General features: G+C 40.5%; 1 protein-coding gene across 1 annotated transcript in view; it reads left to right on the top strand.

Annotated features, from left to right (window-relative positions):
* Positions 1-365: 365 nt before the first annotated feature.
* The window catches only part of MYLK (myosin light chain kinase), a 192,204-nt gene continuing 168,323 nt past the window's right edge, over positions 366-24,246 (top strand). Inside the window, exon 1 of the mRNA XM_059852710.1 lies at positions 366-584. Within this exon, the coding sequence (XP_059708693.1) occupies positions 422-584 (163 nt within the window). The 5' untranslated portion in view covers positions 366-421. The remainder of the gene's footprint in view (positions 585-24,246) is intronic.

Below are 24,246 nucleotides of genomic sequence, written 5' to 3' on the forward strand. Positions count from 1 at the left end.
CCACCGCAGGCGGTATCGCCGCTGGGCACCGCTTCCCCTGCGGGCTCCGCGCTTCCCCCGCTGCCGTCGTGAGCGGGGCAGCGCAGCGCAGCCCAGCCCAGCCCATCCCGGCCCGGCCCGGCCGAGCCGAGCAGCAGGTGGGCTGCGGCCGGAGCCGCAGATCCAGGGCTGGGCAGCTCGGGGCCAGGCGGCTCCGGCAGCGCTCCCCAGAGCCGTGGGACTCTCCCTGCCGGCTGCGCCCCGGGACGCGGAGAGAAGCCCGTGGGCGGGCACGGGTGGGGGGTACCGCGGCATCCTCCGCAGGGGGAGGTGAAGTAGGCGGAGAAGGAGGAGGAGGAGGAAAAGAGGGAAACCTGCTTCTCCGGAGAGACGAGGTAGCGGCGCTGCAGCGAGCCAGCCCAGCGGCGCGGGCTGCGCGCACATGCCGGGCTTGGAGCACCGGAGCCGCGGGATTCCTGCGGGTGTCTCAGCCCAGCTCCCGTCCCTTCCCCGGCGAGACCGTCAGCTGGGCTCCGGCAGGGAGGAGGGCTCACCTACGACTCCCCTCCCGGAGTGCGTTAATCCTAGAGCAAGCAAACCTGGTAGTAAGTACTTGTCATCTTTTTTGAATGATTTTTTACAGTTTTATTGTTCTCTACTGGCAGGTAGCAAAGGATTTCTAAGATGAAGCATTTATAGGCTCGGCTGTAAGGATAATCTCTCTGGCTCTCTCTTGGCGTCCTGAACCTTTCAAATATAGAGATGCATATGTGGAGGCACATGGAGCAACATTCCTTCACTACACATCTACATCTTTAAGGTTTCAGACAAAATGCATGTACTGGGATTTATTTTTTTTTAACTTCTGCTGTTCTCAAAGTAATTTGTATCATGTTGCACAACATGCTTAGTCTCAGAGAAGGATAAATCCTGGTGACACCACTTAAAGGTCCTGCATGAGGATGGGGGATGGAGATGAGTGTTTAAAATCATTAACTTGGCAGAGGCGGTGAAATCGCTTCTCTGCAGGCTGCCTTCACGCTATGGAGAAATATATTTTTGGGGATTCTTTGCCTTTTAATCCTCTTTTCTGTATGTGCACATCTGGACTCTGGCCTGGCACTGCTCCCTGCACTCAGGCTGGAAGGGAGTGGCATGGCAGACTAGCAGGGGCTGGAGACCAGGGATGAATAGACAGGGGATCCTTCCTTCCTCTTACACTTTAAAGATACTTTTTGCCCTAGTCTTGTCTTCTGCAAAGTAAATCCACAGGAATACCCCTAGAGTCAGGAAGTGGAATCAAAAGTGTTTTGAAGGCTGCATTATTTTCCCTACAAAGGGAATGGCTGTGAGGATAATTGCAAATACCTGATTCCACACCCTTCTTCTAAGGAGTTTCCAAGCCTTTGGGGGGGGGGGGGGGGGTGGGCGGTGTGAGTGTGGAGTTACATGACATACAGAAGGTGTGCTCCCCACTAAGACTCTACAAAATTATGCTACCTCTCTGTGGAGTGCAGGAAATGCCATTTCTGTCAGTGGAGCTGTAAGAGAAATAGTAATTTCTCTCTCATTTTAAATCCCTACGAGATAATTATCTTTCTCCTGCTTGCTACTTCCTGCACACATCTTTATTTTATTTACTAATGACTTGTATTGCTATTTGCAGAATATGATATGTGTCTTCCTGTGCAACAATATGTTTGATGAGATGTTTCTGGAACTGGGTTCTAGGATAGCATTTTAGGAGCCTTCTGTTTCTATACCAAAATTATATTTACTAATAACTGGACATTTAATTTTCATCAGGCACATATCCAGTATTTTCTGTTTCCTTAAGTGATACTGTTCTTCTGTAGCTGGCTACTGTGTGCTCTGCAGTTTGTAACAAAGTGCTCATGATAACACATTTTCATAGTCCACTAATATTACACCCATCTTAGCCTTTTACAAATGAATGCTATTCATTTGTATTCAGGACAAATGTTTTAACTCCAGAAGTTACTGGAGTGATTTTGTTGGTTGTAGCAGAAGAATGTTTGCTACCAGAGGACCGGCCACTAGAATGATAGGCAGGATGTCCTGTGCTGGTGTGTGACCTATTACTGGCATTTAACCTTTTTAGATGGACATGAGCAGAAAGGAAATGCCTGGTTTAATAAACATCACAACTAGAATTTTATATAAATGTGGGAGGCTCACACCAGTTAATGGCACTGACCCCATTTTTATTGGTCTTGTAGGGAAGTCTTAAAAGGTCTGCTGCAAAGAAAGTTATAAATCAGATACTCTTCTGTTGCAAGCATGTTTCCATAGCTTTAGTTGCCCTGCTGCATGGTGCAAAGGAGAATGAAGGAAATAATTCAGTGAAGTTCTGTTGCTTTGCTTGTATAATGTGAAAGGGAATTTATAAAGTCTGAAATGAGCTGAGATTACGTATTGCCATTGGCTTAGGTTAAATGTAAGAGGCGCATAATTTGTCACCAGTTTTTGGTCTGTTTAGTGTTCTCTGTTCTCCCTGGCTCCTCCTTTAAGTTCATTAGGACTTCCTCTGGGCGATGATCCGATTTTTACAGTCAATCAAAAGCCATACCAATATCCTTACGCAGGCCAAATTCACTGTACTTAGAAACACTATAAACCAACAGCTACAAATTGCTTTCAGAGCCCTCCTAAAACAAAATGCAGATGTAAATAATGTTCAGAACTGCTCCAAATGCTGTGCCTTAAAGCTGTGGATGTCTAAATCCAAAAATGTGCTCAGAAGCTCTGTTTGAGAGCCATGTAAGGAGATGGCTGAAGTTTCTGGTTAGGCTCCGGAGAATTGGTAGCCACAGCCTGTGGTTGTTGGACTCTTCTGGGTCGTTTGAATTCAGGTCTGAGCATGGGCTGGAAGTGATCCTGGTTTTACAGACAGACTCATCTCCTTTCATTCATAAAGTTGTCAAGTACATAATAAAACATGCTGTGGTTGTTTGCCTTAGCTGTGTTTAGAGCTGTACTCAATAGCTTTTCCAAACTTTATTCCACAGGTATGAGTTAGGAGTAAGGAAGGTAATTTTTTTCTTCCCTTTGCTGATTACACACTCTTCTCTCTTTGATGCTAAATTAGTCTGGTTTTTTTATGACCTCCTGTGGAAGGTTAGGGGATCCTTTCTCTCAAGGCTCTAGAAACACCTTGCTGCACCTGTTTCAGAAGACTTTCTAAACGTTTCCTGTGGCATCCACTACACCAAACAGGATCTTAGCAAGCTTTGTACAGCTGCCTTCATCCCACTGATGGGAACGCTTCCATTATGTACATTAGGGCTACATATGTTGTTTGGATTTCAGCACTGGATGCAGGGAAGATATGATTAATCTATAGTGCTGAAAAGGATTCATCAGTGAAGCCAGATGGTTCCAGGTAGGATGGACTCTGGAGGTTTTTTAAAATTTAGCACAGCTTTAAATGCCATCCATATTGTCTGGGTGTTACTAAAATCTGTGTCTTTTACAGGATGGGTTTTGCTGAAATCTGTCTTTTCTGAGCAATTGTACAGGGTCTATGGAGTGTGCTAGAGCAAGGTCTGTCTCTAATAATGTTTTCATTAAGCCTCTCTACAGACAGAAGAGTAAACTAATTGCCAGACTGACATGTCATTTGGCTCTGTGAACAAGCTACTGAACACTAACTTATGAATGGAAACTTAAAAGGCTCATTAACAACCTGCTATATGAAAGAAATGCCAAAGAGAAATGAAAATACATTTATATTCCTGTTGTTGTTGTTGCTATTAAAGCTGGTATAGAATTCCAGTTTAGTTTTCATGGGAATCTTAACTAATTTCACAAACTTTTTTTGCCTCTGAACTTTCAGCAGCTGCTCCTTCTATAAAAGCTAGGAATAACTGGTTCTGCTTTAGTAGGAATGAAAGGAGAATTGAGCTCTATAGAAATGAGGAGATTAGAGCTCCATGAGGCATATACCCATTTAATGCTGCTGGAAACCAAACCTGCTTGAATAATCTTAACTCTCACTTCTGGTGAGCAGAAATTCTAGGGGAAAAAGAAAAATTCCCTTAGTGACTTATTAACAAAGGCTTTTCAGGTTTGCTGGGATTTATCATGTGAGCCTAATCTACCTTTTGTTCATCCAGTTGGCAGGCTTTAAGATTTAAAAGGGTCTGCAGAAACTCCTCCCCCAAACTCCTTATTTAATTAAAGAGGCTTGGTGCATTATTTACTCTTAAGTCTTCCATTTATGTGGGAAAAATAAGTTTGGGTTAACATATTGTAAAATATTTGTGAATGCTGCATTATAATCAGGGAAAAGAAAGAAACTGGGTACACCTTCAAATTCACACTGATCTATATGGGTTCAGTGAGAATGACTGAAAGTGAGGCTAGACATATGCAAATGCTAAAGTATAAACACAGGTGTGTAGCTCTACAACAAATTTGTCAGCCTCTGTAGGTGATTTAAAGGGCCTGGAGGAGAGTTGGTTTAATTTACTTCTCTGAGAGTCATCGGATATGCAGATCAGGCTTTGCACATACCAGTAATTTTTATATTTTGCTTTGGAAGTTCATCAAAAACAGACTGGTAACTGTAGTTCTCTCACTAGCTCCCCCAGTTCCTTCTCCTCCCCCACTCCATTCATCCCTGTAGCTGTGAGCATCAAGTTGCAGATAAAACGACTTCTGAGAGAGCAATGGGATGCAGCTCTTGCCAAAGGCAATTAAGTGCTTAGGATTACAGTGTGCTTTACAAAGTGTATTCTTGCTGAATCCCTTTCCTCTTCTGTTTGCTGGCACTAAGCAGTTTCTTGGCACTTACCTTTGTTGTAACAAGTCTGAGCATTGCTAAACTTCACTACAGCATGAGTAGCAAGCTGCAGTGTCTTCTGTTTTGAGGATAGTCTTTCTGGTGATTCTTTACTGGGAGTCAGCTTGACCTCATCACCTTTGCTGTAATTGGATTAAATTCACTCACTTGCCAAAAACACGACCAGCTGACAGCATATTAATTCTTCAGACTGAAGTGCTGTTTTGTATGCATAGGTTCCATGGTACCAAAGACATTGTTAGGGCTTGTGATGCAGCCAGTGTGTCACAGGCTACAGAATTGTCACAGAGGGATGTTTTCAGTTATTTTCTTCATCAGAAAAGGGTTCAAACAGACCACACATTCTCTGTGAAAGTAGAAGATCTAACCTGTGGGAGAAGAAATTACTTGCTCTATTTGCCAGTCCCATGCATCACTTGCTGCTGCTTCTTGTGAAATGTGATAAACTGCTGAGAGCCCACAGACATCCTGGCTTAGGAAAGTGAGTGATGGCGTGTGCTGTTTCACACACTCACTGCAGTTTATTTCTAATTATTGCACTGCAGGTTAAAGTCATTATTCTGAGTTGTTGTTTTACTGCTTTTTTTCTGTTATTCTTCAGCAATCCTGTGATTGGAGGTATTTGCAGAGTGGCAGGATAATATCTGAACAAAAGAAGTGTACCCAAAAAGGATACTGGAACTGTGTAGTGAAGAATAATCTGATCACCAAGCCTGTAGTTTCACCCAGAGGCCTTTTATATACTGTTTAAACCAGTGTAATCCAGCTTTCAGTGGGAGCCACTGCTAAGCAGCAAAAATCACTATCCTGATTGTTAACCTCAGCAAAATGTTAAAGGATGAGTGAGTAATGGGGAGACCAAGGACCAAGTTGCAAATACTCTTACAAAGAGGATTTGGGAGACACGGTATGGCACAGGCCCTCTGAGATATTCCAAATAACGAAAGGATCCCAGTTTTAGCTTTTCTTATCTGCCTGGAAATACTGCAAGTTTCCTGTTTGCTGCAGAGGCCTCTGAGAGCTGTGCTTTGCAGGCAGCATGGGCCAGAGGAACTAGAGCTCCCAGCTCTGTATTCCGAGCAGGGCATTGTTGCACTTGATTTCAAGGTGATGTTGCTTTCTCTAAATTCTATAAACTGATGAACATTTCCGGTGCAAAACAATAGGCAAACAAGGTGAGACAGGGGTGTGAGATTTTCCGTATCTTCTAAATGACAGTCACAATTTAATTTACTATGTGAATGTGCAGTGCAAATAGTAACCAGGATGTCTGCTTTAATAACCCATTATAAAATGCATGTGGTTGCCTAATATTTTTGGCAGTGTTGACTATTAAGAAGTTGTTTGTCTCCAAATGGAAGACATATATAATTCCTTTAATTCTCTATAATGGTATAAGCAGTTTGTTAAATACTGAAGTAAAGGGGTTTTTTCATTCACATGTTTTATGTCATGTAATTGGAATCAATGGCATTAAAAAAAAATTTAAAAAACCCTCAGGACCAAAATACTGACCATCTCTCCTGGACAAAGATTAAGTCTGACTGGGTGAAAAGAGTAAAGTATGTGGGCATGTTCTGTAAGAAGCACTCACAAAGTCCAGGTCAGACATACACTGTATGTTCTTACACTGTTGATTGTATCAAAAGGAAAGTTACAAACCAAAAGCAATAAGCAAGCTGCGTTTAAAATACACAGGAAAGAGAAATTTGTCAAGAATGTGCTGCATTATTTAGGTTATTTACCTCAGACCTTTTAGGATCATAAGCTTTCATTTTCTTTGGTGAAGAAGATATTAAGTCAGTGCTCCATGTCTGAAAGCGTTAGTGACTCATTGCTAGTTCAAGTCCAGCCTGGTTTTGGAGGTGAGAAACCTCTTCTGTTCTGTGCAAGTTTACAGCAGAGCTGTTGTGGGTTAGGCTGTGTAGCACAGGCTGCTGCTGCTGTTTCAGAGCTGACATTGTGGTCCTGGTGGCCTCGGGGGTGTATCATGGGCAGAGCCTGAGAGAACATCACAGAGGGAGCCCTGGCTTGGAAACAACAGCTGGTGTCTCACCCCCAGCATCACAGCAGTGCAGTTCCTCTGACCTCAACAGAGTTGCAGCATTCATGGTTTTCAGTGACGTGGGAGCAAGACTGGGCCTATATTCTTTTAACTGGTCTATTTAGCAGCTCTTTTCCATATGCAGTCTCCATGCCAGTGACAGGAGCTTCCTGGAACTGACAGCAGACACAAAAGACCCTCTTCTCTAAACCACTGGACCTTAAGAATTTTGAAAGGATGTTACAACAAGCCTCATAATACACCATTGTCAGGCTCTCTCTGAAGAGGCCTGCAGAGATATCATACCTCTAAGCTTTCCAGAGGGGGGTGTGATGACCCCACATGGAAAAAAATACAAGAGTAATGGTTTGGGTGGCTATGAGGAATTTTATGGTACTACTTCCCCTGGCTGTAACTTGAAACCAGCTGGAGGCATTTAGTGCTAACTGAACTCTATATAAAGAGGCAGGCAAATATCTGAGCATGTATCCTGCAGGTTTTTTAAGAAGAGATCTTGGCCTGTGAGTCTGTGCATTCTGGCTGCCTCTTTCTCACAGACAGGGGAGTGGTGAAAGAAGGTTTGTTTTATTTTCTCCTACATTTCCCTTTCTTCTTCCTACTCATTTTCCTGTTCCTTTGCAGCACAGCGGTTTTTCATGATGCTGTGAAAGTGACTGTGGTTGTGAGTAGAGTGAGCACATTTGAATGGAAGAGGCCGCGGGTTTGGGAAGTCTTGAGCTGCAGCATTCCCAAGGGAGGGGCAGGATTTGCATTCCCTCCCTCAGCCCTGCTCAGGGATGTGCCTAAAGGTGTGTCTGTGGGATGGCAGTGGGTATCCAGGAGGGAGTCCCCTCACGGCGAGGGGCAGGAGCGGTGCTGTGCAGGCCTCACCTCCCGCCATGCAGCCTTCAAAGCACTTCCCACCATTTTCCCTCAGCCCCGGCCTGTGGGACCAAGGTTTGCTGCAACTGATGGGGAATTTTGCTCAAGTTTTGTGCTGAAGTCAGCCTGAACACGGGCACTGGGATACTTATTGATCAAATAATCCCATCCTGTACAGAGCAGAAGTCAGTTTCATGTGTGTTTTCTTGAAATGCTTCTAAACTCAGCAGAAGCATTGCCTCTTCACTTTACCTGAAATTGTGCCTTTATCAAGTTCACCTCAGATTACAATAAAGTGTTGAGTTCCCATTCAATTTATTTAGTTCTTCCCTGATACAGAGCTCAGTTATATTCCTTTTCCAAGGCATTTCCAAGCTATAGCTGTGGATGTTGATGTGGCCCTGGTTAGCCTGAGCAGAAGTGGGGGCTCACTTCCTGACTGGAGCACAGTGACAGCCAAAAAATGAGGTTACAAAAATAAGGACTTGCAGACACCTCACCAGCAAGGACAGTCAGACATGGTCAGATAATTCTTCAGGTAAAATAGTGTGGGCCTTGTTCCATTCTCCTTGTGTGCTATTGACCTTAAACTTAATGTTGGATCCTCTAGCAGCAAATGCTGTACCACTTTTTACTTTTTGCTTTGTCTCAGAGGGTGAAAGCAAACATATATGTGTAAATAAGTTTTAGTACTTGTAACATTGATTTTATATTATACTGTACTTTGCTGGACAACTGAGGTAACCTTTGAACTTGCTGATCAGCACTGCAGGGTCCTGTGGGTTTTTTATATGCACATACACCTATAATACAGGTATATTGTATTAGTAATGTGTGGCTATTGATATCGGGGTAGGGGGCTGTAGTAACAAGCCTACTCACTAAATTTCAGAGAAGAAAAATGTGTGATGTTTCATGTCTGTTCATGCCTGTCATGATTTCTGTGGTGAGCTTTCCTGTGCTAGTTCCTTTCTAGCTGGTTTTCTTACAAGTGTAAGGTTTTGAGACAGATTATGTCACAGACAGGAACAAGAGACTTTGTCAGACTTGGTTAGTTTATCTGTGTAGCATAGAATTTTTTTCTCTGAAGGGACAAACAAAAATATTTTTTAAAACTGTATGAGTAACAAGATAATGAAATAAATTGAACATCAAAAAAAAGGATTTACTGTCTTGAAAACAAACTTCCGGTAATTGCATTTCTTGTGAGGGTTTTTTTTTTTTTATTGTCCAAACTTATATTTCACTTACAAGACTGGAAATACAGCCTTGCTGATTGCATTTTTAGAGCTATAAATTATTTACTGTCTTCAAAGATGGTGTTAACTTAAAAAATGCTTCTAAAGTGAAACTTTGATGAATTAACAATTAAATTGGGTGGGTAAAATAATTATTTACTGTACTGTGTGTACAGATGTTAAAGGTGTTTTTAGGGAAAGGGTGTTACATGAGAAGTTCTGGCATCTGTAACTGGTCCAAATTGCCTAATTTCCTTTTCTTTGCTGGTTATATCTGTCCCTGTCTCATTCTCACCCCTGTCATGAGGAGGAATGAATATGTTTGCTTTCTATCACCTTGCTGTTTTGTTGGGATCATTGCTTATCCTCAAGAAGTAGTGTGATGTGTGGGAACTCTAAGTTGTGAGTTGTGGGAACTCTAAAAATGAATAACTTTAGAACTGCCTCAGTGCTCCAGTTAGCCCACTGTTGTGTCTGACAAGTTAACAGGAGAACTTCCAACAGCAGTTTCTTGAGATCCATTTCTCTCCAAACATCTCCAGTTTCCACAGCTCTTCTGTTAAGGATATTAGAGGATATGTACCTGTTTACTCGTTTAAGTGTCTATTTATGGACCTGTTGACTAGAGTTTGTTTAATCCCTTTTTGAACCCATGAACATCCTTTGCCTTCAGAGTCTTGCGTGACAGAAAGTTCCAGAAGCTTGTAACCTGCTGGATAAAATGTCCTTTCTATTTAAATGAGTTGGTTGCCTTTAAATGAGTACTGCCTTGTTCTTCTTTTGTAGGGTTGGGCAAACAACTGTTGTGCATTTAGTAGCTTGTGGGTTTTTTGTTATCCCTTCTCATATCCACTACATATGCCTTCTTTCTGAACTGAGGATCCCCAGCCTTTTCAGTATCTCCTCTGGCTGCCCTTTTTGACAGCTTGGTAATGTCCTCCTTAGTCTGTGGAGAGCAGATCACAGCACTGAAGTTGTGGGACTGCTCAGGCTGTGAGGAGAAATGTCCTGCCTTCCTCTTTTTCAGAGGATTCCAGTGATGTTGCTGGCTTTTTTTGACTGCTATTGAACACTGAACTGAGGGCTTCAGAGAACTGTCAAGGATGGCTCTGGCTTCCAAGTAGGAATATTTAGAATTGATATTGCCTTGAGGAATTAAAATCCACTAAAGCCTATCTGCCAACATTTTCCTCAATCATTTAATTTTGTTATTGATAAACATGCTGAGTAACACCAGTCCTAGCAATGATCCCAGGAATTGCATTGCTGAATCTTCTCCATCTTAAAAAGCCTGTGAAGCACTGCTCTTTCTAATGTTCACTCTCCTACTTCAATGAATTCAGACTTGCCAGATTGCAGTTTCCAGGTTCCCTACACAGCCCTTCCTGCAGCTGGAAGTTGTGCAGGCAAGATTTATGATTCTCAAGCACAGAGACACTGTAGCTCTGGCTTACATACCTTGGCTAGTGGTCTGTAAATTCATATTTGAGTTTCTTCAGAACGTGTGTGAAAATTGTTTTGTCTCAGTGCTTTATTAACATCTAGCTTCCTTGTTCGGTCTGGTATTTCCTGATTTTATTTCAGATTGGTCTGGTTCCTTTACCAGATTTGCAACATAGAGTGCATTGGATGTGGAAATCTCCCCAAAGATTTCATCAGTAAAGGCTGATGTAAAGAATTCCCTGAGCTTCTCTGCTACAACTGTATCATCCCTATCTGTGCTTTGTACACCTTTGTCATCCAGCAGCTGGACTGCTTTTCCTAGCTAGTTTCCTGTCCTTGATGTATTTCAAGAGCTGTTTACTAGCACGGTCATCTTTGTTTGCAGGCAGTTTTTGGATTGTCTTTTAGCCCTTTTAATTTCCTGCTTACATTTTACTTGCCATGTTTTATGGGCTCCCCTGTCTTTGCTTAAGCAATCCATTTTCTATGAGCTGACCTATGCCCTGCAATACTCTCCTAACTCTCCCTGAGTTTCCTGCTTTTTGAACTGCTTTTCCCTTTTGAGGGTCCTCTTTTTTTTTCTTTCTTCTTTTTTCACATCCTTACATGATTCCCCTTTTTAAAATTAAATAACTGTACATAGGTTTTGTTTGACTCTTACATCTCTGTTCTTTGTGTTACTTAATAAGTAGCCTTTATAGCTTTCTCTGGTTTGGATGGTCCCTGTACTTGGAAGTTTCTTTTCCACTGGAGAGCTGGATCTAGAAAAATGATATTATATCATCCCTTTCTTTTGCTGGTACTGAGTATTTCTAAACATCCTTATGTGTGCACAGCACCTATTAATATTGTAATACTCTGTGGAAGCCATCTATCAAAACTGAAGGGCACAAGCTTTGTATGAAACTGTCTGGCGCTAATGAAGCTGGGTATGTTATTACATTTTGTATGCATACAGTATGTGCAGTGGTGATGAAAACTTTGCACTTCTGAAATCCTGAACTAAATTATATATAAAATTCAAAACCCATGCACTTGAAACATCCAACAGGAAGAGAGCCCTGCTTTTCCAGTTTTGCAGACATGAAAGAAAACCTGAAGGAGAACTCTGTGGTTATATGAGAAGTCTCTGTGGACATGTTTACAAGAGCTCAAGTGTGTTTATATTCATTCCTGTGCAATTACTGGAGGATTGTCCTTATTCCATAAAACATGTGTATGCATTTGAAGGAGGAGTACAGGTGTTTACTCTCTACAGATGCACTTTGAAGGACTGCTTGTACAGATGCAATCCAGCACTGAAACAGAATATGCAAACAAATTATTGCTGAATAATAGTGCTTGACTAGTTGAAGCTAATATTAATCAACAATATCTAGGTAGGTGAATAAATATAGGTACTGTCTTCTTTTTGCCCTGACCACAGGATTAAAGTCTTTGTGGTTTTTTAATTTATTTTTTTTTTTACCACTGTGTCACACCCTGTCCCCTGCTAATTGCAGAATGTCTCACATTCTGTAAATGGAAACACCTAAATTTGCAGAGTTCATCTGTTTGAGCTTTTACTTAACCTGCAAGTTCTGGACCAATCTTGCTTCAAATCTAGCTATGTGTCTGTGCTTTGTTGTTGAAACTCTTGGATTCAAGCCTGCTACATTTCTTCCAGGACCAGAAAGCTGTTGGAAATATATATGCTTTCTCTGGGCGAGGACTTTACTGATAAATTGCAGGAGTTCCCCATCCTATGATGAGCTAAATAATGAAGCAGAGTTCTATATTTCTATAGTTACTGGGGAAAAAAAAAAAAAAAAAAAGTGAAATTGTCCAGAGCAATTTCTTCATCAAAGCTGACCAAAATAACATCTGTGGTGAAAACCTGTGCCTCATCACTTCATTGTGACACATGCAAGGGAAGTGAAGTGAAACAGTGGCTTGTCGTGAGACGAACTGATCTTCATGATACAGAAGACTTCTTACAGTCCTGTATATGACTAGCCCATTCTCTTGAGTGATTTCTTATCAAGTGAAATTTCTGTGGCTGTCAGGACCTTTTGTGGTCCTTGACTTCTCTGGAAGGCTTTAGCTGTGGCATTGTTCTCACTGCCAGGCTTCAGAAGGATTTTCATTGTTATCTAGAGACCATCTACTTTGCAGTTGGATTGGTAGCTTTATATAGCTACTGCAGCCAGACTTCACTTGTCTGATATTTAGGTATCAATCATTTCAACAGGATAATAATTCATTGCTTTCAATTGATTTTTAAATGTACAATACATTCCTTAATTTGGATTATTTGCAGGATCTCTACTAGATTGTTTCATGAATGGTATGGTCAAATTCATAGTCCTTAATACTTTCATCACTAGATTTCAAAACACTTTACAAAGAAGTATCAGAGAGAAAGGAGTTTGAAAGGACTTCTCTAAAGCCTGAAAAAAGGTAAGAAAGATGAATCTTCTGCTTTTATGTCTGAATGCAAAGTTGTCTTATTCTAACTAAAATCAGTTTAGGAAGTTACTGAATAAAATTTGTGAGTGAAGATATTTGCATTACCTTTAATGCAGACTTAGCCTAGATTTAGCTTAGAAAAGTTACTTAGCAATGCAAATGGACCCATGAGAGTGTTTAGGTATTATCAAATATTTAAACTCTTATCTTTAAACTGCATGCAGAATTTCTGGAGCTCACTGGAGAATCTTTTGGGGGTGAATTCTTTAGCCTAATTCACTGTGAGTCTCCAATGTGCGATTCTTTTCCCCCCCTACTTGAAATTTAATATTAGTTCTATTGGTTCAGCTGGATTAATTAGCTCAAAAATATGTGCTTAGCTAAATGGCAAGCCAAAATAATAATTTCTTCCAAAATGAGAGATTCAACTTCTGAAACTGTTTTCACATTTACTCTGATGACTTATCATCCATACCTGGTCTACTCTGTCTGCTGATCAAGAAGGCTTTGAGGTCCTTATAAAGTAGACATGAAGCTACTACAAGCAACTTTTGGGAGTTTGTAGCCAGAAAAATTAACACTTTAAACTTTTTACATGGATTCCCTGTACCTTGCCCCTTCTAGATGACAGTTCACTTACTTCTTCAAATCAGGCCATTCGAATGTGGTTTGTAGAAAAACTGCCCTGCAAAGTTCCTTTTATGAGAAAGAAATACTTCTGGAAGCAGAACAAACAAACAAACAAAAAACCCCAAAACACCCAACAAACAACAAAAAACCCACAAAAAAACCCAAAAAACATACTAGATAAATGAAAAGTTTTGAACTGTCTCACAAATACTGAATCTCAACTTGTGTAAACAAAACCTGAGTTGAGGTCCAGTATCAGAATTTGATACTGTTATTTTGAATAGCTCTGTTTAACTTAAACTCAGAACAAGGATTGACTGCTCCCTTTTGTATGCTGGAGCTACACAGTACAGCAATTAACTGGGAGTTGTTATGCCAGCTTGATGTGCAAACGCTGAGGAAAGCCTTGTCACTGCCTCTAAAGAGTTTTGTCCAAGATGATGAACAGCTGCTTGCTTCTAGTGCAGTGATATATCTACAGATAGATAGATATGTATATAATTTTTCTAATAGGGAGCAGTACTGAACGGATTAAACTGAATATTTGTGATATGTTTGTTTCTTTAATCTCAGGATTTACTGTACTTCTGCTTTTACTCTGCTGCTTTTCAAAATTGTGTTTCATTTCATTCATCTTATACCATATTCAATGGCGTTGTTAAAACAGATACCTCAGAAAGTCATGTGGAGTTTTTTCTTATTTGAGGAAAGATAGGCAACCATAATCTCATGTAATACCTTTTTTTTTTTTTATTACTATTTTTTCCTCCCGAGTTGTTTCCTTTCCTCATACTGTAGAAGCAAAGCATTTTCAGCTTTAGATGTCTGCAGCTTCAGTTTCCAGCCCCTGGGTTTTGGTATGTGTTTGAGATAACTTTAGCATCTGGTACTTCTGGGTTTCCTCTGAAGGTACTGCTCTGTGTGATAAGAAAGCTAGTAACCCTCTCAAACTGAACTTTGTAGGGGTTTTGGCTATAATATGCATATATGAATGTATTTATGTTTTTTAAATCTATTTTCCCGAGTCTCCAAATCATTGTCATGCCCCATTTAATTCTCTCCAGACTTTTTCAATGTCCTTTTAAGGACAGGAGTGAGGTGGAAGACATTTTCCATTATGTGCTTGTGCGTCAAACTGAGAGGCCTTGCTTGAGCTTAGAAGTTCTCCAGAATGGTAAATTTAAACCAAACACTGGGGAACAAAATGCTAATGCTGTGTGCTTTTTAAAGAAAAAAGGAGGAGAAGATCTAACTAGGCCCTGGGGATCCATCTTCACTGTGCCTTATTACCACAGCTTTATCCTTTCCAGTTCCTAAAGATGCTGTCAGTATTGAACTCTAATGACCTGATTAATGCATTGGAGGGATGCCTATAGATTGTGGTATTGATATTATTTCCAGATGGCTTCCTGGCAGGCAGATTGGCAACAAGATGTCATCTTTGTGGTGATGAGGAGGAAGAGTGTGGATATTTTACTTTTTATTTTAATGGAGCTTGTCTCAGCAAATAAATACCAGTCATTGGGTCAGTTGGTCTGAAAAACAGTAGCCTTGTGGTAAGCTGAATTCTGTAGATTTATTGGAGTCTATAGACTAATACAGGAAAAGGGTATGATGTCTATATTGCTTGCAGAGACTTAAGAGCCCTGTAATACCTGCTCCTCTTTCAGTCAGCAGGAAGCTGTCTTTTGAAGCTACATGTATCCTGTGCATGTGAAATCTCTGGGATAATCCCAGCCGTGTTTCTTGGGGAAAATACTGGATTTCACAGGATTTAATTCAGAGAATTGAGTTCAAGCAATAAAGCAGGCAGCAGCTGTTAAAAATTCCTGAAACACCACTGCTTAGAATTTTCTTCCTGTATTTTGTGCTTCAATCAGGCAGCACTGATCAGGCTCAATATAGATGAGAAAGGGTTAAATTGAATTACTGACAGTATCCAGTGGGTCAGACTGAATGAGCTGCCCCTTTGTGACAGCACTGTAGTGTCCTACCCACTTTTCTGACCCACAAAGAAATGCTTTTTTTTAGTGGCAGTGTTTTGTGTGCATGATGGCCACATGTACAGCTGGTTCCATTTAACCCATGAGACTGAAATGTGAAGTAGCCTCTTATTTTTATTGTTAAAGCAAAGATTAACCTCTAATCTCCTTTTTCTTACATGAGGATTTCTTCCATACATCAATATATAAAGTGCAGACTTGTTGGGCAGAAGAATCAGCTGGGAGACTTGGAGTGTCACAGTGAATCTGCCTTTGGATTTGAGTCTTCTCAGTCCTAGAAAAATGTTTCAGTTCCCTGAAGGGAAAAGAGACAGATTCAATAAACTGAAAATTTGCTTTTTTTTGGTGGGATTTGCAAGCTGTGCTGTTTCACCACTTCTAACCAGTTCAACTGTCTGGAAAAGCTGTTGCCTGCTCCGGCAGTATTGTCCATTTGTGTTGTGCATCAGAGCTTACATAGAAATTTCCCTGAACTTTTTACTTTCTGCACCTTCGTTGCTTTCCTGTTTCACACACATAAATGCCAGATACTGCCTAGGGACTTGCCAGGGCACAATTTTCTTCCTTCTTACCTGTGATCTCTTTTAATGTCAGAAGAGATTAAGGTGGAATGAGATGTGTCTTGATGACTTCGAGATCACACATGCCCCCAGTGGTTTGCACAGAAAGTGCTTATGGAGGTGGATGCTGTAGCTCTAAACTGTTATTGCACACACTTTGACATTCAGCTTAGGGAGGATGTTGTGCTGTTGAACTTCCTGGGCTAGAAGAGAGGAAGATAATAAACTGCTATAAGAATAAAGGCCTTGGCCAGAGTTTCAGGCCTTAATAACAGTTTTTTCTGTGAGGAAGCTCTGAAATTGCAGTGATTCTGAGCCAGGCCATGCTATAAATCTGAGATGTTGGAGACAACTTGCTCATAATGTTCTCTGAGATTTTTTTAGAGACAATGTGGTTCCTATTGCAGTATGCCTCCTCATTTCTAAGAGGACTTGTAGCTGATTCTACTACTGCTGACATAACAATGCTGCAAATCCTATTCTTTCTCTTAATCAGCATATATTTTTTTCTCCTAGACTGTGGAGCAGTGGTTTCTTTTTAAGCATGGGCTTCTGCACCCTACCTCTAGGCTGGTATGGTGCAGAGTAGCTAGTAGAGGCTCATGATTTTAGCTAAGTTCCATTTTTCTACTTCATTTAAATTCAGTTTGTGACCTGTCCTTCATCAGCTTCACTCCTGAGTTCTACATTGCTTCTTTTTACAGTCAGATCAGCAAAAACGCCATAGGAGTTTGAAATGATGGGTACAAGACACAACATGAGAAAGCCAGCTCTTTCTGCCATAGCTCTAAACCGGCTAAATCCCTAACGTATGATTTTTGTCTTGTGTGTATCTAGCCAAATGTTTCCATGCCATAATCAATGGCAACTGCCTGGTGATCAGTTTGTAGTGGAAGGATCAGTAAAGCTTTTTTGGGAAAGCTTTTGAGGAAAATCAGTGTTCATTTCACCACTTAAATTGTCTTTCAAAGACCCACAGTAGCCTGAAAAATACAGAAGCAGCCCAACTATTGTACTCGTTTGGATTAAAAAATGGAATTAATGTGGACAGAAAATAGATATCAGTGTCATTGGCTAGTTTCTTCCATAGGAAAATAAATTGGGTTCATTGCTATAGATGTTTGCGAGAGGCAGGAAATGGCTTGGTCCATCTAAACCAAGGAAATCTGAAATGGAGATTTATGTTCCCAGTGTAATTCTTAAAGTTGCGGGCAGGGAGGGAGAAAAGGAAGTGTATTCAGTGGCATGAGGCTAAAGGCAAATTGCCCAGATCTGCCCTCAGAAATGTAAGCACAACTTTCAGTAGTTTCAGAGAGAACTGCACAAAATAATGAGAGGATAATGCGGTATCCTCTCCAATTCCAACGCTATCCTTGCAGTGAATGAGACCCATGTGGGCCTGTCCAGACTTATTTACAATGGCTGTGCCTTACAACCTCTTTCGTAGTCTGACAATTAGGTGAAGTTAGGGTTCTTTGTTTAGAGGGATTCTGCTCTCTGCCATATTTGAAGTGTTCTTCTGGTTTCTCACCTGAGTATGTTCATTTTGCACCTATGACTGTTATGCCTCTGGTTATCCTATCCTCTCAGTACTCAGAATTATTTTAGCATTTTTCTGTCTGGTTTTGGTGGTGTGATATCAGTTAACAGTGGCTAGCAAGAGTGGGGCTCAAACTCAAAAGAGGAATGTTTACCATGAAAAACAGAATGAACCTGGAGGTTATATACACATGGAAGTTAAACCAATTAGGTTGGAAAGATGCAGATTTTGGTGTGGAGCTGTTGCTCTCCAGAAGCATCACTGACTTCTCACTATGCTTCTCTGCTGTCTATGCAAGAGGAGGTGGGAGCACTGATGATATTATGCCCATGGTCCCTGGAAATGCCCTGATTATACCCAGTGAAAAGTGAGCTGTGCCAAAAAGTTAAATTAGCATAATTCTTCCTAATTCCTCACTTTATATCTCAACTTTTAAGTTCCCGAAAATCAGCAGTGTGTTTAGTCCTCTCCTTGGCTGTACCTCAAACTTGTTCCTCAGTAAACCAAAATTAGCTGTACAAAATATTACTTAAAGTACATTACTGTGATTTTTCATGTTTTACACCTCTCAAAAGCTGTTAGGTGGTATATTATGAAGAGAATAAAGAAAATAAATACTCATCTGCAGAATCAACACATGAAAGCAACTACGGTTTTCTATGAGGTTCCTAAAAGTTATTTCCATTTGAAATGGAAACTTGGCTCCAGTAAATATGGCCTGTGAATTGTGCTGCCCTGCTTCCACCAGAAAGCTTGCTCAATTAAAGCTTAGAAATAATGCAGTTAAATGTATAAAGGGGAGTGTTTGAAGTGTGTCCTTTCTTCCAGTTTCACCTTCTAGTAAAGCCTTATCACAGACACAGGTGCTTTGTCCCAGTGGAAGCCATAAGGAGGCTTTGAAGCTCATTTCCACAATTAGTGGCAATTGTCTCTGTGTTTATACCAGTCCCCTTGGGAACTGTGAGAGCCACAGCATGTGTTAGGCTACTGTGTGGCTATATCTTCTGCTTCCTCAGCCAGCCCAGAATACCTAAGGTAGTAAATGAATAAAATAAAATTGTTTTATGACTCCCATTCATCTCTGCCCTGAAGTTCTGTGCAAACTGATAAAACTCCATCTCTCCTCACACTAGAAAGTATCAGAAGATCCCCTTAAAATGTCTCTTGGAGCCTTGTTTTAATTTACAGTTATGGGCTATATTAAAAACTCAAAAGGTAAATAATGCTTGTGTCCTGTCTATTTAGGTGGAAAACTATAGCATGAATTTCAGTTACTACTGCAGGGGCACTTGCAGGATTAACATTTGCTGGTTTGCAGAAGAACTGCTCTGATTCTTGCCTGTGCACCAGATTTGGATGCAGTGAGGTCAAACCCGGATTTGCCTTCTTTCATTTGCATAATGTAACACTGACGCTTCCCAGCTCCCCTCCTGGTCTCTGTTCCCCAAAAGTATTCTAATATTTGGAATTTGTAAACACAGGATTTTGGATTCCATATGCATCTGGAATTGATAAACTGTTGGTATTACAGAGATGTAACCCTTTATACCTGTAACCTAGGAATGCTCTAGAGAGAACTCACAGGCGCATCTGATGTAGATGCAGGCAGATTCTAAACAGCTAAAACCAAAATGAAAAAGTTGCTGTTGAATGAGTGGAATTTTCATTGAAAACTATGTACCCTGGGGGGCAGGATGGGGGAATAAAAACTGCAGAATCTGTTTGGCAATAAATGCAGCCATAATATTTTTGAGCCAGTAACTGAAGAGGTGTGAGTCAAATAAAGCCTGTCAGATGGCATTAGTGGGAGAGAGAACCTTTTGGAAGAGATACGATAGTGAAGGCAAAAAAAAGCCCCACCAAGCAAAAACCTCACCACTAACAGAATCTTGGATTAGTTGAGGTTCAGTGAATGGCTTTGTTAAAAACACAAGAAAAGAATTTAAATAGAGAAGGCCTGATAAGGTGCGGGGCATCAGAGATCTGTTTCCATAGTGACAATGTTCAAACAGGGGCCTAGAGGGACATGAATACCATTGCAGATGAACTCCATAGAAGACATCTGTCTGCCAGTGGGATACTCCTGTTGATTGTCTGAGGCTTTTCCCTGTTAGTTAGATTTGGGGTAAAGGTGGTGAGGGGAAAGCAAGGCTCAGACAAACTGTTGGCTTAAAAGACTACTGCTTCCTTCCATCTCCTGATTGCTGAATTTCGCATGTCCTCTCCAGATATTTTTACTTTTGTAAATTGACTGTCATAATTGTTAAAAATTGCGTTCAAGTGTTTAGAGAAAAGAAATAGACACCTCCACCCCTACTTGCCTACTGTAGCAAACACGAGTTTACACCAGTGTGGGATTAAAGTATGCATGTTCCTTTATGTCTTTGTTTATTCTCCTTTGATAAATAGGTGCACTAATCTAAGTGAGCTCCTTGTGAGAGTAACATGGTACATTTCATGTTTTGTGTTGCCCATTGTCCTGATCATCCTGTACTGGGAAATTCACCCAGCATCAGCATCACCTTGTTTTCCTAATTGATGTTTTTCCCTTTGAAATGGAAGGCAAAGCTCTGGTTAGAAAAGAACTGTTTAATGTAACAAATATTGTGGTGTTTGAGTTCTTCCTTCCATTTTTCTTTTGAAAATTGCTATTCTGTGTATTTTTCTTAGTTAAGCAGGCTCTGCAAATAAGCACAAACACCTTAAGCTATAGCTGTATATAGCAGATTTTAAGATTAAAAGCATACCAGTCATGTCTGTCTAAACCATGATTTTCTTGAAAAACCCCACCATCTTTGACTAAAACTGCAGCAGTTCATGGACTTGAACTTTTTTAGTATGGGCTGGATAAACAACCTAGTAAAAGAAATTTATGGAGAAAAATGGTAGAAAAAACTTTTTGTGGGTCTTCAGCAGCTTGACTTCATTGCATAGAAGACTGTGGCAGTATGGAAGTGCTGATTTTTATGAGAATGGCCAGGTTAAGACAAATCTCAGTCAGACATGAGCAGCTTTGTACTTTGGAAGGATCAGCTCATGCTTATCATTACCATGACAACTCTTAAAGTGTTTGAGACCATATGGAGTCATTGGAGTTGCATCTAGTCTGGATCTGGTCATTAACCTGTTTTCATCCAAGAACACAAATAGATTGAATTGGGAATGTTGTGCACTCTTGACATTAAGAGTTAGGGAGAATTACCTAGGGAGGAGTTTTGGCTTTAGTGAGGTAAATGTATTAAATTTTCCCCCAAAATCAGTTGTTGACCCAAAATTTTACCTTTAGTTGACCCAAAATTTTACCTTTTAAGGTAACTTGAATGCATATTGCAAAATACTAACTTTCTGTATGTTGATTCAATAGCTCCTTTATGAAGGCACATCCCAAAGGTACTCAGAAGCAGAGGGAAGAAAAGCAAATAACAGTGAAAGTGCAGTGTCTTGGCATGAACACACTAACTTTACACATACTATTCTAGTTAGACTGTGTGTTTGTTTTGGTTAAGGAAACAGGCTAGTACAAACGTCCTGTAATGGCATAGATTTGAATGTGTAACTTACACTGTGATGATGACATTAAACTTGGAAAAGAATTCATTAAAAATGGATATTTTTGCAGGAACTAATTATGTTTTGTAATGAAATCCATTTTTACATATTCCGTAGGGTGTTTTTTCTCTCAATCATGGCCCCTCTGAATGCCAACAGAGCGGATAATGCTCATTAAATTCTTTCCCTTTTCCACTCCTACATTAAAGGGGAGAAAAAAGTTTACACTGAAATTTCTTGTTTTATTTCCTGGGAGGAATTGAGAGCTGCAAATCACAGCCACCAGGGCAAAAGTTATCTGTCTTCAGAAAGCATGGAAGAAAATGTCACTTTTAACTAAACTCTGCTTTTAATGAAAGATATTCTTTTATTCTGTGCTATTGTATTTAATTTAGAATTCTGTAAATTACCAGGAAACTGAAAATTTAACTCTTCAGTTTCACTATTTCCTGTTCTAAGAGATTTCATTGCTAAGTGTATCCTACTCTAGTGATGGATTTACAAAGATTTCATATTTAGTCTTGCTACTGAGCTGTCAGTCAATTCACAGCCTGCAATTACTTGAAGAGGAACTACAACTATGGAACACCCAAGCTTTTCTCGGTAGTGGCAGATGCAAGAATGAGGGGCAGTGTCCACAGGTTGCAGTTTGAGTCGTTGCTATTGAAGCTTCTGAGTTTAGTGCAGCTGTGAAATTTGTTGCCCAGAAATGGCAGAAATGGAAGTTCTGTTTCAAGCAAGATTTTGGGTTAGGGATGTGTAGAGATCCTTTCCAGCTAACATTTCCTGGGACTCAGCCATTATGTTCCCTGCTTATTGGTTTTCCTTCTTTCGTCCTCATCCCTGAGTAAGGGAAAGGCCTTTTACAGCATCTCACAAAACTGGTAAACTCTGTTCACCAGTTCATTGAGTCATAGATTGGTTTTGGTTAGATGGGCCCTTAAAAATCATCTCATTCCAAACCCCCTGCCAGGGCCAGGGACACCTTCTACAGGACCAGGTTGCTCAAAACTCCAGTTATCAGTTTATAAATGTGGACAGCTCATTTACTGGAAAGTTTCTGAAGCAGTCTCTACCATTCCAGTTCTGCACTGTTCTGGATCTCAGCAAGGAATGGTACATTTTTATAATATTTTTATATGTGGGGTTTTTTCTGATGTGACAATCTTTCTGTTCGTGGAAATAATATTGTCTTACCTCTCTTATTCTCCTCAATAAAGAATTTCAGGAATTCAACCTAAAATTTATTATTAAGACACCATGTAGAGAGGGACCTTTGAAAAGTTGCATCTTGGAAGACAGGAAGATATTCAAACTCCGGATTCTGTTCCTTTTGAATGTAATGTGATTTTATTTTCAGTCCTGATCCAGATCTCTCTGTGCTTGGGTTAATGCTAGAGTTATTAAAAAGGGAAGGGTAAGAATATTGCAAACAGGAGATAGGGGGACAGGAAGGAGAAGGTTAATGTTGTCATTGATAACTGCTGATACTTAAAGTGTAGATCCAAGGTCCTTCAGTTTGTGTTGTTTTTTAAGCACTAACAGCAGACACAGCTCCTGGGCTGAGGAGTTTGCACTTAGAAACGCAAAGGTCTCATCCTTTTAGAAGTAAAAAATCAGAAACTCTGTCCTGGAAAGATGAAGTACCTTAACAAAGGTCACTTAGTTACCCCTTTTCGCAGAAACTGATAGTGGCACAACTCATGTATTCTGAGTCCAAGGCATTACTGCCAAGTCATGCTTTTCTTTCCCTAATGATTTCCAACAGTCTGGTCAACAAAACAGAGAGCTGGTTACCAGGGAGCCGGCAGAGCCCGTGCCTCTGCGATGGAGTGAGTGCGTGTGTGGATTTGCTGCATAGGATAAAACCATACTGCTGCCCTCCAAGAGCCTCTGGAGTATTTTTCTCTCGCTTGCTGTCTAGGAAAGCAGCACTCCACCTGTGGATTTGGTACCTTAGAAGTTTCCTGAGCCAGCTGCTGTTTTGGAACCTGCTGCTGCATGTGCAGAACCCGGAAGCTCTCAGTGGGTGAGCAAAAAGCAATCTTTTCCAAGCACCCTTTGAAATATATTTAGTTTTTAGGAGTAGTTTAAAACTGGTCAATTTCTCTGAGTTAACCCTGAAAAACTAGGGAATTAGAAGCTTTCTTCTACTTTCAAAGGAACCTATATTAATTTGCTTGTTCTGATTATTCAAAATGAGAAAATTATTGGAAGTCCTATTGCAAGAGAGAAAAATCATAAAAGGCAGTGAATGATCTTGCAGAGCAAGTGTCCCAATGTAAAACCTGGCAGCAGTAGGGTTTCTTTTCCTTTGTGCAGGATTTTTATTTATGTTCTCCCCTCCTGTCTGTAGTCTCCCCTTTAAGTAATATGGAAAATGTTGGTGCCAAATAAAAGCTAGATGAAATATTGATAAATGTGGGAATCGCTTAGAACACAGGCAAATTAGAATACAGCTGGTTTTCGTCTTTTCTGTTAACTTGGGAGGTGTGTGTGTGTGAAGCATTGAGGCTACTGGTTTATATCCATATATCATGCTCTTGGAGAAGGGGGGGAAACATGAGTGCTAAGAGTGGGAATCAAACACACACCTTTTCTTGAGAAGCCTCAAGAAAAGCTTTTTGTTGCTCTATATGTCAAATACCTCTGAGTGTTAGGGATGATATGAGACTAGTTCATGGTATGTTTTATTCCCAAACCAACTTTCTTCTTGAAAAACTTTATGGAATGGGAATGAATGTTCGCCTACATGTACAGCATTGCTGAGATGTGGTGCTGAGATTTGTGTCTGGGTTAATTCTAGACAGATTATCAGAAAGTATTGTAGTAATAAATACAACTAGGGATTTGAGAACCTGCATGCAAAATGGTAATGAACAATGTAATTTAAATTCTTATGTAGAGCAAGGGGCTTTGGTATTGCTGAGAATAGCTCTATCAAACTGTCAGTTCCAGGGATGGCCAAATAACAAAGTTCAGAATAAATCAGAAACAATTATTCTGGTATTTTCATAACTTGTATCCACAGCTCTGACTATGGTTCAGAAAGGCTTGATAGAACTGTGGATTCAAAGATGTGCAGAAACTCCCCAGGTATGGAAT

This window comes from Haemorhous mexicanus, chromosome 8 (assembly GCF_027477595.1).
Source record: "Haemorhous mexicanus isolate bHaeMex1 chromosome 8, bHaeMex1.pri, whole genome shotgun sequence".
In the NCBI taxonomy this organism is placed as follows: Eukaryota; Metazoa; Chordata; class Aves; order Passeriformes; family Fringillidae; genus Haemorhous; species Haemorhous mexicanus.